Source organism: Lissotriton vulgaris, chromosome 7 (assembly GCF_964263255.1).
Source record: "Lissotriton vulgaris chromosome 7, aLisVul1.2, whole genome shotgun sequence".
In the NCBI taxonomy this organism is placed as follows: domain Eukaryota; kingdom Metazoa; phylum Chordata; class Amphibia; order Caudata; family Salamandridae; genus Lissotriton; species Lissotriton vulgaris.
In genome coordinates, this window is record NC_141695.1 from 645,437,050 (window position 1) to 645,452,899 (window position 15,850).

The 15,850-nt window shown below is 44.1% G+C and overlaps 1 protein-coding gene across 1 annotated transcript in view; it reads right to left on the reverse strand.

The window, feature by feature from the left end:
* Positions 1–15,850, reverse strand: part of CA10 (carbonic anhydrase 10 (inactive)) — a 724,792-nt gene that overhangs the window by 83,449 nt on the left and 625,493 nt on the right. Inside the window, exon 5 of the mRNA XM_086928760.1 lies at positions 4,541–4,636. Within this exon, the coding sequence (XP_086784886.1) occupies positions 4,541–4,636 (96 nt within the window). The remainder of the gene's footprint in view (positions 1–4,540; positions 4,637–15,850) is intronic.

Consider the following 15,850-nt stretch of genomic DNA (forward strand, 5'->3'; position numbering starts at 1 on the left):
CATTCTGGGGAGTCCGGGGAGGTGTGTTTTGAATAAAAGTACCCCAATTTATTTTACACATAATCCCCTGCACACCTCTATTTTAGCTAAAATAAAATAACGTTTTCCTTCCAGTTCTGTGTAGGAAAGTTGTGGAATCATGGGCCTATAATAATTTCCATCAACCCAGCATTCCTCCAGGTCTCCAGATGAAAATGGTACGTCAATGTGGCCAAGAACCAGTGACAGGAAAGGGCCCAAAACATATTATGGAGACATGAGAATAATCTATCACAAAACGTCCTAGCTTTGCAAAGGGGGGCACCTGCGTTTTTGTTCCTGGGCCAGCCGGCCATCTAGGGAAATCTACCAAAAGCAAGACATTCCGGACAACTAGATCCCCTGGGAGTCCGGTGAGATGTAGCTTGCATGGATTACCCATCGTTTTTTTACCCAGACTCCCCTGCAAACCTCAAATTTAGCTAAATAAATCACATTTTCCTCACATATCTGTCTGGGATCACAGTACCAGCACACATTTTCTACCACCCAGCGATCCCCTCAGTCTCTCGAGTAAAATAGGAGAACTTAGAATAGTAGAACAAATGTTATTACTATTTGTCTGTCGATGCATTTCTGCCTTCCAAGTGTAAGTTAGTGTGTAACAAAGAAGTCATTTTGAATAATACCCTTTAATTCACATGCTAATATGGGTACCCACAAAGTCAGAGATGCACAAATAACCACAGCTTCTAAGCTCCATATCGTGTTCCCATTTCAGAAATACATAGGTTTCCTTGACACCTATTTTTCAATTTTTATATTTTACCAAATTAACTACTGTACCACCGGTACACAATGAAAAACAATTGCAAGGTGCAACTCAGTTATTGGCTCTGAGTACCTCAGGTTCTTAGAGTTATATAAATTCAATTACAACAGAATAAAATGAATTGAAATGTTTATAGTTCAATAGATGATATTTCCATTGTAGAAATCCATGCAATATTAAAACAAGCATTGGCAATGCCAATCGGTCTCGCCATATTGATGAGTTTAGTGGAGTAGTTCCTATTAAAAATTACACTGCAGCACACCTTTCTAATAAAACATTTCAATTACAAATGTACCACAACACCAGTCAACATAGAGGTGTTTACTTGTTGGTGCTGTGGGCCCAATCCCACCTCATCTCATTGAGATCCTCTTTGTGGTGTTAAAAAATGCGACGAAAACCCGGCAGTGACTACTTTAGTGGATCCGGGGGTAGCGACTTGCCTGGTGTTTTCTGGCAAGGAGCCACCCGTTATATGACCGTGATGGTGTCTGATTGGCACTTAAAGTGGCATGTCTGGATTTCCTTAGGGCGCCTGGGTCAGCCAGAGTGGCGCACCGTTTGATTTACCCACAACTCTAGGTGCTGCTTAATGCTGCAGATGAGGACGTGCTCTGGCTTTCAGGCAAATTCCGGGTCTTGTGGATGACAGTGAGTAAACACAACTGAACTCACTTTCTGCCCTCTATGTTTGTTAGTGCTCAGACATACTTTTGTTTGGTGTAGGCAAACACTGCGCCACTCATGGAAAATACATTTTCAAATTACGAGCAGGAAAATCAGTCCCACTCCCCCCTGCCTGTCCACCGTTAGCACCTGTTTTTATTTGCTTCTGGGCAATCACACAAAGCTATGACGTGCTGCTTTACGTCACACTGATCTGACTTTGTGTGGTTTCTACGGTTTTGCACTATCAGCCTTTTACACCCACTTTTATGAACTATTGAGATTTCACTTTTATTAACTTCTAGCGCAAAACTTATTTTGAATGTGAAGAGTGATCATCCGCACAACTGATTGCACCCCCCACCCCCTTTTGGGCATGCACCAGCGCTAATAAAGTAAGCCTGGGCCAGAGAGTCATGCATGAATCTTGGAAGTATCCCTCACAAGCACAGGAAAGTGTTACAGGATAACGTACTGCAGCATCACCTCCCCACTAACTGATAGTGCACTGGTTGCTGCTCACAGATTTCAGGGTTTCCGCATCAGCACCGTTCTTTCCCAACAAAGGATGCTGTTGCTGTCCAGTCACACCTATAGAGGTCCAGGCTCCAGGACCAGATGCTATAAGTAGCTGCTCTTATTTCCTTCACGGGCTCAAGCTCTAAGTTGCTGTGTTGCCTTACACAGACACCCCGTTGATCTCCAAATAAACCTTTGCTGTATAAGGAAATAAACCTGAAAGCATCTATCAGTGAAAACTGAAAATAATTATTTTCCCACTTATTACTCGTTTTACAGGTTGCATAGCCAATTTCTGATATTTCTGTTCCCTCATCTTCATTGCTTGATTTTGCTCAAGAGAAAGCATCATTCATTGTTGTGGAAATAGCACTCATAATTACACTGAAATAAAAAAAATGTCACACATAGCAATCTGAACCCTTGGCAGCTATGTCCACATAACGAAAATGCAATAGTAAAACCATGTGGCTGTGCGTATTTATATGCGAGGGCCTCAAACAGAACAGGCAATGTAAGTATACCTACTGGTAGCCCCACACTTACCTCACCAGTGTGCTTGCACATGTGCGCATTCGGCTTCCACACCTTATTAAAGACGCACTGCAAGTCCAGATCGGAGCAGATGTAGAGCTTACTGAACTCGTCCACGCAGTTTTCAGCTTTGCTTCTAACAAAGCAGTCCTGCAGCACCCTGCTCTCGATGTCTGAAGACCAGCTTTCGCCAGCCGTCATGTTTGTAAAAAAGTCTGAGTTTAAAATTAGTAATGCTAACTTCTCTCTTCCTGTGAGATGTAGTCCGTCAGAAAGATTTTGCTTTCGAGTACCAGCTTACATTAAACTACAGACCCCATGGGAAAAAGCGTGCCAACACCAGACCCTCCCTTTCCCAACGTCCCACTTCTGCACCCGACCAGTCCAATGGAAACACACAGGATGTTAATGCAGTTCTGTATTCACTGTTTCTCACCACTAGCGCAAGGGCCAAGTGTGGAAAGGGAGGAGTTTAGGTACAATCAGGCCCACCTAGGTACAATCAGTACCGCCTCCTTCCAACTTCTACAAAAAATCATAGCCTATCAGCCTGTTGGAACACCATGTAAATCAGTGACGTCTGTGGCTCCGGGACATCAGAACAGAGGACTACTGTAAAAAACAAGCATTTGCAATGCAATACGACTCGTATTTACGTGAGACGTATTGCATTACAAATGGGAGTTTCCATGTTTAAGAAGGCACGAACAGGAGTGGTGGGATTAACCCCTTCCATGCTGCTGCGATTCTGCGCCTGTGCGGCAGAATAGCGAATGGGCGGGTTTATGACGGCCTCCAGCCCTCATCAGCACAGGAGCACCGTAGTGCATGACGGCTGGGGGCCGTCATCAGCATGGAAGGGGTTAAAGGGGGGCAAAAAATCTGTGAACTGCGGGAGGGGCCCGGGGGACACAGGGCAGCAAATAGTGTCCGAGTAAAGGGGTTGATAGCCTCGGAAGGAGCAAAATAACGACATATGCGTCAGGAGGCGGGACTAACAAGCCAAACACCAATCACAATGCAGAAATTATGATTAAAGCCAATCAAAAAGATGGGCGGAAAGTGGGTGCAGCTTGCCCCACTACAGTGTATACAGGATCTCTCGACGAGACAGCGCGTGCGCTGCCTAGGCGAGACCTAAAGAAGCCTCAGTTGTAAAATGAGGAAGGCAGTTAAAAGGCTTGTAAATTGGCAGGCTGGCGGCAAGTGTTATGAAGCTCACCAAAGAATGTGCACTTGTCAGAACAGGGAACCTGCGCTCAAAAAGCACAAGAAAAGAAAAAACGTATGTGACGTGGGAGTTAATGGTTGTGAACAGTGAATGGGTGTCATGTGAGGTCTTGCCACATAAAATGAGTAAATACATGATAGGTTGGATGGGTTGCTTGGAGGAAGACTTCTTGGCAATGGACAGAGGCCTTCCCCTCTGTGAAAAGCAGAAGATGTTGTGACATAGTAAGAATGACAGGGCTACACTGTGGAAACATAATTATCAAGGCTGACAAAAATTATCACGCCAGCCTTTCCACTGCAATATGCTGTGACTAGCCAGAATATGGGCACATGGTTGGGTCAGGGAAGTACAACCTTCTCTAAAAGCAGTACACTAGCCTGCATCAGAAGGGCTACGGGGTCATTTGTTAGTTTGAATGATCAGGTAATCCTGTTCACATTATGCTGCACAGTTTCATCTGGTTTAGATTTGTCAGTTTGCACACACCATTTTGCTGAATCCCCCTCATGAGATTAACACATATTCATGACTGCCTACAGGTTAGATGTGATTGGGATTCATGTGAAGAACTTTAAGGGTGTCATACGGTAAAGTTCAACAGTGAGCTCAGGGAACCCCGAGAGAGGTTTGACGGTAATATACATTTTGTTACATTTCAAATGACAATGTCTGTCAATTGAAAGCTGAGTAACTGGCAGACACACTGAAAATACACTGGAGAGCTTCACAACATGTATTAAACTTTATCACATCCAGTTACTGTATATACTTACTTTTAAAAATATTGAAATAATCACCAATCCATTTGGACTTTTTGCAGCTTCTGTAACGTTTGTATATAATTCATGGTTATAATGGATCAGTTGTACCTGTAAGATGTAATACATGTAATTAGATGAGGGACAGCATAAAGTTTGACCTATTGTACATACAGGAAAATATTGAGCAAGTATGTGTATGAATTAAAGACGTTTGCATAGAGTATCAATTCCCCTGAATACAAATATACATTTAGACACCAAAGAAAAATACATTCAGGTATTACTTTTCATTAACCAAACCGTTTATAGAGGGGATTTTGGGCCATTCGTTTGAACTATTGCTTTGCTGGAGAGTCATTTAAATTCTGATTCATCCACCCAGAAGCTTACACGAAGTGAGGTAATGGGTCACCCCCTCCAGCCAGTGCTTAGCAGGAAGCATTACTTTCATTTTGGATGAAACCAAAAGACAGGCAGTAACATTGGGAGTGACAGACATCTTATGTGAATGTTTTGCTGCTTCATTTCTGAATCTGGATCGGGAAGGTGTGAGTAGAGAAACGTATTGAAGAGCATTTTAGGTTACTGATGTAGAGCAAAATTAATTTTTCATTTGCAGGGTGTATCATAATCACTAGTTGTCCGCATCCACACATATTCTTTCATTGCATTAACATAGACATTAGAATGTGAATTGTTATGTTAATTGTGGTGTAATTAGGGGCGTTTTGATGTAACCGTGAAGAAATCAGCATTGAAACTAGATGTAACTAGCTGAAATCAGTAAAGTGCAGAATTTGAGTATACTACTGACAATTATTCATGTATTCAATTTGCTTGTGTAACTTTTTTACTTAGATATATGCAGTATAAATTGTTTATTTTATAAGAAATTTCGTAATGCCTATGTGCTATCTTTCTTACGTTAGCCGAATTCTGTTGGCTTGAAATACATTTTCCCTGGAAGCTCTCTGATTAGATTTAATTGTTGAATTTCATGTGCATGTTGGATTCTGTTCTTTCTCATATTTCTGTTGCAGGTGGAAGATTCATCCTTATTAGCTAGAATGTTGTCTTTGTTTTAGGAGCTAGGCAAAGAGAGAGGGGGATACATTGAACGTTTATACTGATAGAGGAAAACTGTTTTACTTTCTCATCGGAGAGAGCCTGGGAATCAAGGTGATCTCACTGCTGAACGGGAGCATCGCTGCCCAACGGAAAAGTACCTATGAGGAGGTGCCCTGACTAGATGCTACTCGTGAAGGATCTTGGGACACCACTGGTGCTATTGATGTATCGTAATTAGGGAAAGAGCCAGGGACTTTTGCGTTGCGGAGAGAGAGAGAAAGAGAAAGAGAGAGAGCATCTTAGAACAAGTTCTGTCTTAGTAACTTCATGTTGGTTGACCCAAATGATGTGAGGAGACTTCTTAGGAAGTCTTTACACGCTGCCACCTTAACTGATCCTGCCCCACAAAATACTTATTTAGGAATGTCACATTAGTGCTAGTGTAGGGACAGATTAATGCTTTATTCTCACAAACGTTTGATACAAGGGAACTTGGATGTTTGTTCCCTAATCTTATGTATCCTGATTCTCAAACTAATTATTCTGCACATGTTGCACTGCCTTAATTTAATCTGCAGGTTTGGCTTTGTATTAGTTCCAATGTATTTCCACGCCCTCATCTTAAGGTGCCTGCATGTCCAATTGTTTTTGGCCTATAACCACTTCGGTGCTCATCACAGTAGTCATGTGCTCATGACGGCCTGGAGCCGTCAGAACGTTGTCGCTCTGCCACACCTGTGCGGGTGAATTAATGAGTGGCTGGGGTTCTGCCGGCTACAGGACCTCATGAGCGCACGCCTACCGTGACTCATGACAGCCGGGACCCGTCATGAGCACCATGGTGCCACGCCCAGACCGTTCCCCCTGCACTGCGGCGAAATTCGCGCCGAGGCGAAGGGGTTAAATAAACCAATTAACCTTTTTTTGGTAGTCTGTGATTCTTAAGAGTCATAGTGAATTGGAAATGATTGACCCACTAACTATTTCTCTCCCACCAACGCTTACATGCTGAGAAAAAGTACCATTGACTCAAGGTTCTAGAGCGTATCTAGAAAGCGCAAACTCCTCTCCTTCAATACCGATACAGGATACCATATCAGAACACAACATTAAAAAAAATTTAGTCCATAGACAAGGAGGCTTTTTGGTTTGCTAATAACTTGAAACTTTCCTCCAAAAAAACAAAGTCACTTCACCTCCTTCCGAGAAAGCTTCAAAGTCGATCCATCAAGTGGGGGCTGAGAAAAAATGGTGGTCCCAAAAGCAAATTTCCCATGCAGCACTGCTGCAAAAACTGCTGAATGAAATTATACCAAAATTGGCAGGAAGCTACATCTTGGTTCACAGATTGTGCTTGTTGTGATGTGTTGTAAATCCGTTAAATAGTTTCTGAGAAATAAAGGTTCAAAAATATTTCTATATATCTGGACTTTTGAGGGATTCTGCTGACAATCTCTCAAACGAAGTTTTAAAAAATAGAACATTCTGATTGGCCCAGGGAGCTTTTTTTCCTTGGGCCCGAGGAGCTCCTAGGGCAAAAATTTAAAAAATCTCTGTTTTTTGCTGTGATCCCACAGGACTCCTGTGGGATCGCTGCACAAACAAACAAAAAAAAAATGTCTGCAGCCATTTTTTCATACAAATATATGGGAAGGGAGGGCATGAGTAGCGTTCCTCTCCTCTAACCCGTTTTGGGCCCCAGGTACCCCATCCCCTGGGGCCAGGCTTCTTTAATTAAGGGTTTGAAACGCATGGCCTCCTCCCTGAGCCAATGGTTTCCCAGGGACCCCATCCCCCAGGGGCCAAATTCATAAACAAAACGTTTATGTTGTCACTGAGATATCCACCTAACTATAACATTACTTCAATCTTTGACTTTTTCAGTAAATAGATAGATAGATGGATGGATGGATGGATGGATGGATGGATGGATGGATGGATGGATGGATGGATGGATGGATAGATAGATAGATAGATAGATAGATCTGCAAAGTGTACTAGTATATAGCCTTTTTTTAGGGTGGTGTGGTTTGTGCTGGTTGTGCTGGCGTGTGGTTTGTAGGTGTGATTCTGTATTTGCATTTCCATCTCTGTGCCCCTACTTAAGTTTTCCTTTCCTCTTACTCTGTAGTACCTGTTTCAGTTTTTCTTGTAACTCCAACATTTATACCACAAACCTAGACATAGGTGTAAGTAGATAATGCACTTGTGCCTGAGAACTCTGCGTATGTGAGATACGACTGGCATACGAGATCTCTGCCTGTAACTTTATGAATTCCATTTATGAGTACTTGAGTAAATACTGCTTAACGTACTCATAAAGGCCTTTTTTGAATTCTAACGATAGACACGAAAGCATGCCAACTGCCTGCCAACAATGTCATGATGTGGCTGTAGACTAAATCACACTTAACCTCTTCTGCATCAATCTGAAGATATACCTTCGGTTCCTTGGTAGAGCTATGCTGCCAGTTGCAGGATGGTAAACGTTTACTACTCCCACCAGGCAACAGCATTCTTTCAAGTAAGAGGAGACTTGCTATTCCATTCTTTTAATGGCGAGTGAATATATAGTGATTAGGCTCACAATTTATATTTTCAAAGACTAGTAAATCCATTATTTTGTGGAAAAATAATGCAAATTATGTTGTTCGAGGTATTGAGCATATTTCAGTTTTCTGATGGTGAAGAGTTGCAGAGATTTTATTGATTTTGGGGAAATGCACACACATGATTTCTCACAGTGTAGTGTTCACATTAAATTTGTGGGGTATTGCCTCTTAGTAGAGTCAAGGCAGATATGAATACTGCACAGATATGTCTATATTCTATTCATAACCAGTACAAGGGGCCAAATTACAGAAAAAAATAACTTACACTAAATTAAATGCGATAGCAATTTCCGCCGCTACTGAGTTTAAATAAACGAAACGCTGCACTACCTTATGGTTTCTCACAAAACTGAGGACCAATATCTCTCCAAATCAGAAAAATCATGTATGTGCTTGGATAAAATAAGTGCCAAATACAACAATAGGAGGCACAGCATCACAAGCGTGTAATGGAAGATGTAGATTTGGTCTAATAAATGTACCCTACTGAGTAAATGCCCATCATTAATCCTATGCTAAGCAGCAATAGCTCTAGTTTTGAATTGTGTGCCACTGCCGGGATGCAATGGCCATCACTGTGGGTGTACCATTTAAGAGTTCATTCAGCCTCTTCATTATGGTGCTTAAAACATGATGCTAACTATGCCAGCCAATTAACAGTGCTAATTAAGTATGCCAATGTTCTGTCAAAATGCTAGCTGGTCAGGCAAGTACTGCTCTTGATAGGAGATTGATGACTTTGCCAACACGCAGTTCTGGGTACCAAGTTACTTGTTCAGCGTGCCACTCCTGGTGCAAGCTGCATCATATACTCAGATATGGTGAGCATGCATTAGTATAGGATGCCCAGGGCCGGTTCTAGGATTTGCGAGGCCATGGGCTAAAAGAGAATGTGCAAGGCCCCTCTAATTAAGATAAGTGGGCCCTTGCAAGGAGACCATTCACAAACACTGCGGGACGCCCATTGTCCAGCATTTTTGCGCCCCCACAGTTTTAACTTTTAGTCCACAAGAAAATCTCACACCTTCAGTCCAATAGGTGTGATAATTGTTTGTGGGCTGACGGCGTAAAACATGCCTCCAGTTGCACCCTATTTACAAAGTGATCCATCTAAGCAGATGCGTCACTTTGTAAACCCCTGTGCTACGTTATACCTGCGCCAGGTATAATGTATGCAGGGTGGGCATTTTCACGTGACGCAGTGAAATCTACGAGATTTCACTGCGCCACTTCTAGGGTGCAAATGCATCAATATCTTACGCCTGTCTTACAGTAGGGGTAAGACTGACGCAGACCCTTTCACATGGGTGTGAAAGTACACATTGCTGGAGTTGCATCACTTTTGTGACACACTCCAGCAATGCGTCACTTTTGCGCCTCCAGATACATCAGAAATACTGACGGATCTGTAACTCCTTACGACATGATGCACCATACACTAAATATGACATCCATCATGTCGCAAGGAGAGTACACTGAGAAGTGACACATAGCTGCTTGCATGCAGCAATGCGTTACTTCTCATAAATGAGGCCCTATATGTAAAGACTGTTGCACAAGAATTTCTACTGCCCAGTATTTGTATGCCAGACTATACATTGCATTGCAATGCTCACATTGTTGTGATTTGTACAACATGTCATAATCAACATTAGTTTGTTATGAACAGCAGCAGTAGAATTCCAGAAAACAAAGCTCCATTTCAATTTCTCTCTCAATTCAATTCAATATAGCTTTATTCGATTTTGATTCAAAAATCATAAAAGCGTACAGTTTAAAACAGTTATAAAATAAAAGCATACATACAATAATACATAATATCTACAAGTTAAAAACTTTTGCCCAGCCGTGGGAGTAAGAGTCTTGGTTATAGAGTACTATACACAGGTCAAAATGTGATCAACCAACAATTAATAAGGGTTCTAGTACTTAGACCTATAAAGCAATGATTCCTGACGGGTATGAGTAGGAAAACTTCTGCCACTCAATGCATGAAGTCCTCTGCCCATTGACATGTTGCACCCTGCCTTTGGACTAGATGTGGGGGACCACGACATTCTGTAAATCGTGCAAATCCCAGACGGAGATTGGGCTGTTTCCCACTTGGGGTGCACAGGTACGCAGGTACGGGACAATATGTCTCTGCCTAAATCTAACAAGAACTAAGTCACCAACGATATCTTTATGGAGGGAACCCCGGCAGCCCACCCTTCTAACACTCATGATTGTACCCACAAGGTTGGGTGGCAAGGGTCTATTGTTGGTCAGCCAAAATTTGACCTTGTTCAGCAAGTCGTGTTGTCTCTCGGTTTTCCCTGGAGAAAGTACTGGTACTCCCGCGAGGACACACACAAAAGGAGCAGCCTCCGGGGGGAGTTGGATGGAAGTAACTTTGTTATAGTGTGCTCTAGGAGCAGCGAGTTGCGAGAGAGTAGGTATAGAGGAGGTTCTGCGAAATATTGGGGCTGGTACATTGGAGACTATTGGTTGGGGTAAGACCCTTTTGTCTTGCATGGTTGGCTTTGAGTCTTTCGAAGTAGAAGATGGGTCGGAACATTTGGGTATTACAGTACTTACGTTAGCTGGCAAGGTGGACTTAGTGGATTTGATGATTTCTTCCAGTCCCGTCAGCCTGTCCCCTAGTGTGTTTATTTTTTCTAACAGTGGTGTTATGGTGGAGCTTACCAGTTGTTCAACAAGAGATAATAGATCCACCTGTATAGGAGATGTTAGGACAAGTGGTTTCTCAGCAGTCTCAGCGATCATAGAGGGGTTGCTGGCAGGAAGTGTAGGGCTTGAGCACAATTTTTGGGGTTTAGGTTGGTTCCCCATGTTATTAACCCCATTACATTTCCTTGTAGCGGATGAAGAATCAGGAATAGCGAGCCTTTGGGTGTTTTCAATGTTATCTCGCTTAGATGATGGGAGAGGTTGCAAAGAGCTGGCAATGTCGGGTGATGCACATAAGCTTTCAACAGGAAGCGGTGAATCCACTAAAACGTGTGTGGTTTTGCATAGGAAGTTTAGCTCATCTAACCACGCGGACGCTTGGTCTGCGTCTACTATTTGTGAGGTCGCAGTGGGCATTGTTGTATTATCCCCCTTGTAAGTCATATTGTGGTTTAAGTCCTAGGACAAAGGCAAAGTTAGTGGATAATACGCCAAAGAGAAGCAAGTGTTCTTTACCTCATCTTGACATGAGAACAATGGGGGATGGCCCCGTCCCGTCCTTCTCGGGTCTCCGAGGGCCACAGAGGGCCCGCCCTTTGCCCGGGCTTTGCCCCGGGCGCTGACCCGCGCGAGATCCCGTGACGCGGGGCTGGAGTGCCTTTAATGCGCCCCCTGGCAAGATGTCCGTGTGCGGCGTGTCGCGCCGCTATGGCGCCTGGGTAGGGTAGTCCTCTGAGTCTGTAAGGGCAGGTAGGCCCCCCCTCGATCGGCGGCCACGAAGGAGACCTGCGGCGACTGAGGGGGGGTATGGTAAGAGGATGATCCCCGCCGCAAACAGCAACAGCAGGAGTGTGCCCCCAAAGGTTCGTGTTCTTCTCCTTATACCTCCCAAGTTCTTTTCACTTTTCACTTTTCCCTAAAGATTCCCTTTATCTGTTACACGGAATCAGGAGCCTCGGGATACTTATAGTGAGGGAGGCGGGCCGTCTCCAGTACAGGCAGCTACACAACTGTTGTTTTTTTTTTTCTCTTAGATATCTGGCATTAACCACTAATTTACGCATATGTCCTCGGATGCGTTCCCCCTAAGCATGGGACCAACGCAGAGATGCCAGAAACAGAGTCAGCAGTGAAGAAGCAAGAAGTGAGAAAAAACCCCAGTGCGACATCAGCAAGGTATCCGAGGTTGTCTGCAGCAAATACCACTCCTCGGAGAGCCTCGGACTTTCACTCCGGCTCTCCGCTCACCTGCTCACAGCTGCTATGTGGCTTGTTTTCAAAATAAAAATAACTTGCACAAGTTATTTCGGACTCGGCTTCGGCATCCCCGAAAGAAAGGGCCCGATAGAAAGGGCTCGAGGCGCCGCTTTTTTCTCCGCTTTCCTTTCCGCAGGACAGGACAGGTTCTAAAAGCCAACACGTCAGCAACATCAGCAGCCGTCCGCCATCAGCATCGACATCGGAGGGTGGAGCAAAGATCCCAGGTGACTACGCCCTCTCTCTCTCCTACTCACATGGCCTAGGCTATGATATTTATTTTATTTATTTATTTTTTGCACTTATAATGCGCGCAGATACCCACAAAGGGTTTCCCGGCGCAAAGATTGGAAGGCTGAAAACACAGAAAGCGCAGAAAACAACCCGTTCAAAGACCGCTATTATTTATCAAAGAGCCAGGTTTTAACGCCTTTCTTAAAGCTGGCGAGATTTTCCTCCTTACGCAGGGCTAAGGGAAGGGAGTTCCAAAGGACTGGTCCCAGATGGGAAAAAGACTTTCCCCCCATACGGGCCAGTTTAAATCTAGGAACCACAAAGTATACTCCATTTAAAGAGCGGAGGTTGCGTTCAGGAACGTAGGGCCTAACCAGTTTTTGCAGGTACTTTGGTGCGGTCCCTGCCTTGATTTTAAACATATAGGTCAATGCTTTGAACCGAACCCGGTTCTCAACTCTAAGCCAGTGCAGGTCCTTTAGATGCTTCGAGATCCTAGCTGTCCTAGGGATCTTACATAGCAGCCTGGCTGCGGAGTTCTGGACCAGTTGGAGTCGCTTAATCACAGCTGAATTGGAACCCAGATATAAGATGTTACCGTAGTCAAGCCTAGATGTAATAAGTGCATTGACTACGGTCTTCTGGGTATCCACAGGCAGCATCCAGATGATCTTCCGCAGCCATTTAAGGATAGTGAAGCACGTACCAGCTACTTTATTGACCTGCTGTTTCATCGATAAAGAGTCATCGATGCATATCCCTAAGTTCCTGACTTGGGTAGCCGGGCTGGGAAAAGCACCCAGGGATGGCGGCCAATGGGTATCCTGCCACAGATCTCTCTTTTTACCTAGGAGAAGAATCTCCGTCTTCTCCCCGTTGAGCTTCAGCTGATTTGTTGACATCCAGCTGAAGACTTCGTGAAGACCTAATTTCAGCGCAGAGGGGGAAGAAGGCTTTGAGTTGGTAAGGGAGAAAATAATCTGCGAATCATCCGCATATGTCATGAGTTCTAGGCCTACTTGCTCTGCTAAATCAGCGAGAGGGCGGAGATACAGGTTAAAAAATAACGGGCTCAAAATTGAGCCCTGAGGTACGCCATGGGGTGAAAGAAAGGTGTCTGACTGAGCTTGCGAGGACGAGATCTGAAACGTCCGGTTGCTCAAGTAAGACGCGATCCAATCAAGCGTTTTCCCTCCGACACCATCATCACTCAGCCTAGCAAGCAGTCTGTTGTGTGAGATGGTGTTGAAGGCCGCACTTAGATCAAGTAAGACAAGAGCAACCGTTTGCCCCTCGTCCAAAAGTCCCCTGATCTTCTCGGTGACTCCCAAGAGGGCGGACTCGGTGGAATGGCCCGCCCTAAAGCCTGACTGAGAAAAATGGAGTAAGTTGTTATTCTCCGTGTATGTTGAGAGTACACCGCGAATATGCTTCTCTAAGATCTTTGAGAAAGCGGGCAATAGGTATGGGTATGGTATGGCAGGAGTGTTGTTATAATGATCAGTATCCCCGATAAGATGCAGAAGCACTTTTGTGGACAGCTGCCACCTACTGCCTGGGAGCTCAGTGTCAGTGATAGTTTGCATTGACAAGTAGGGACTGCATAGGATTCCCCCGTAATTTTGGAGTGCAGACGGCCATCCATCAACTCAATGACTTTTGTGCCGAGGATGGAAAACTAGAGTCACTAATGGATTTTTTCAGAGGTAAGAGACCAAGTTAGCAAGGCATAGCCATTTTGGCGTGTAGTTCAAAATGACCCTGACATTTATTTTCAATATAGCGACCCGTATGGAAGTAGCGCAGAGCTATATAACACATGAGTTTTGAGACACAGTTTTTATAGATGCATGTCGCAAAATGGATACCATCAGCAAAATATGTATTCGTGTTATCAAGGGAGGGTTGGTATTTTTAGACCGTAGAGACCTGAATTAGAATATAGCGGCATGGATTAGCGAATTGAGCGGCACAAATATGGAAATTTAGCGGCACAAATATGGAAATTTAGCTGCATTTTTGCGGCACTTTATTTTACTCATAATCATTCATTTTCAGCCTTCAATCAATGGAAACTGTTTTAGCAGAGTATTCCACTTTGAAATAGGCAGCCTGGAATATGGAACAGAGGAAGCAGCCCACAGGTGAAGGCTGTTATCCTTAGGAAAGGCAATCCTCCATTTGCTTTAGTGTAGGTTCTGAGAAGCCCTGTACTTGACATGGCTAGCTGCTTAGCATTGCTATTCCTAGCTCTCAGTGGCTCGAGAACCAATGTGAACTTATAATACCTCTGGTCTGGCAACTTCACCTCCTTCCTAGCCTATCTTCCCAAGGCCGCACATATTGGGAAAGCACAAACTCCTGCTCTCTTCTAACCATTGAATGGCCCTCTTCCTATCCCTGGGACTGCATCACCGAGTTGAACTTATAGCATCCCTGGTATCTGGCTCGGGTCCCGGAGTCAGTGATAATTCTCCTACCATTTGCCCCACTCCACCAAGTGCCACCATTCTGCCGTTAAGGGTGTTATCTCCTTCTTCGCCCGAGGGTAAAGCACATGCAATTTCACCCACTAAAAACGATACAACATGCCCCTGCCAACTTTGTTGTGTGGGAATGACAATGAGACCAGTAAAATCACCAATCAGTGAGCACCGCAGCATGACCCGCGAAATCCTGGAGGGTCTGGATAGGCGAGAATACTCTTGTTCCCACAACAACTAAGTTAAAGCATGACACAGACCACCTTGCTATTTCACTGGGGTACAGGTTAGAAATCAAAAAATGGTGTACAGTATGAGGATTTTTGGTGGCGCTAAAGAGAGTAGGTGCTCTCTGTTGGAGCCATCTCTTTGCACAGCATTTCGAGGTCATTCATCCTTTCTGCCCTACAGGGGAATCACAAAAGGCGCTGCTTTGGACTTTTGGCCAAATTCTAATTTTCTTGACACTGTCTGGAATCCAGACGCATGGGACAGCATTAAAAGTTACACCTTTACATACTGGAGAAAGGTATAGCTAAATTTACTCCAACTGGCCTAATAGGGGTAGAAGAGTCATAATATCAAACCCAAAATTAGTAATAAGGTAATTGGCAACCTTGCGAAAATTACATTGCAGAATTAACCTGTAATCTTTTGCACTGAATGAGATGTTATAAACGTGCCTTAAGAGTGCTTGATCAATATGTTTGACAATTGTATGGTACTATACACCGTCTAGACCCATTTTTCTGAACATTTCATTTTCGGGTAGCCCCTCCCCCCCCAACCCACTGGAGAGGACCGGTCTTAATTTGCTTGTGTTCTTCCCTTGCTTTGAACAATGCTTGGTGCAGGCCGAGAGCTGTTTGATATCGCGCTCTAGTTCTCGCTGGCTACGGATTTAACCGTAGCGGTGGGTGTTGGCACAGCCTAAATCGTGTTACGGCTGCTTCTTACTTTTACATGCGTATACAAATTGATTTGCCACTGCTCACAGC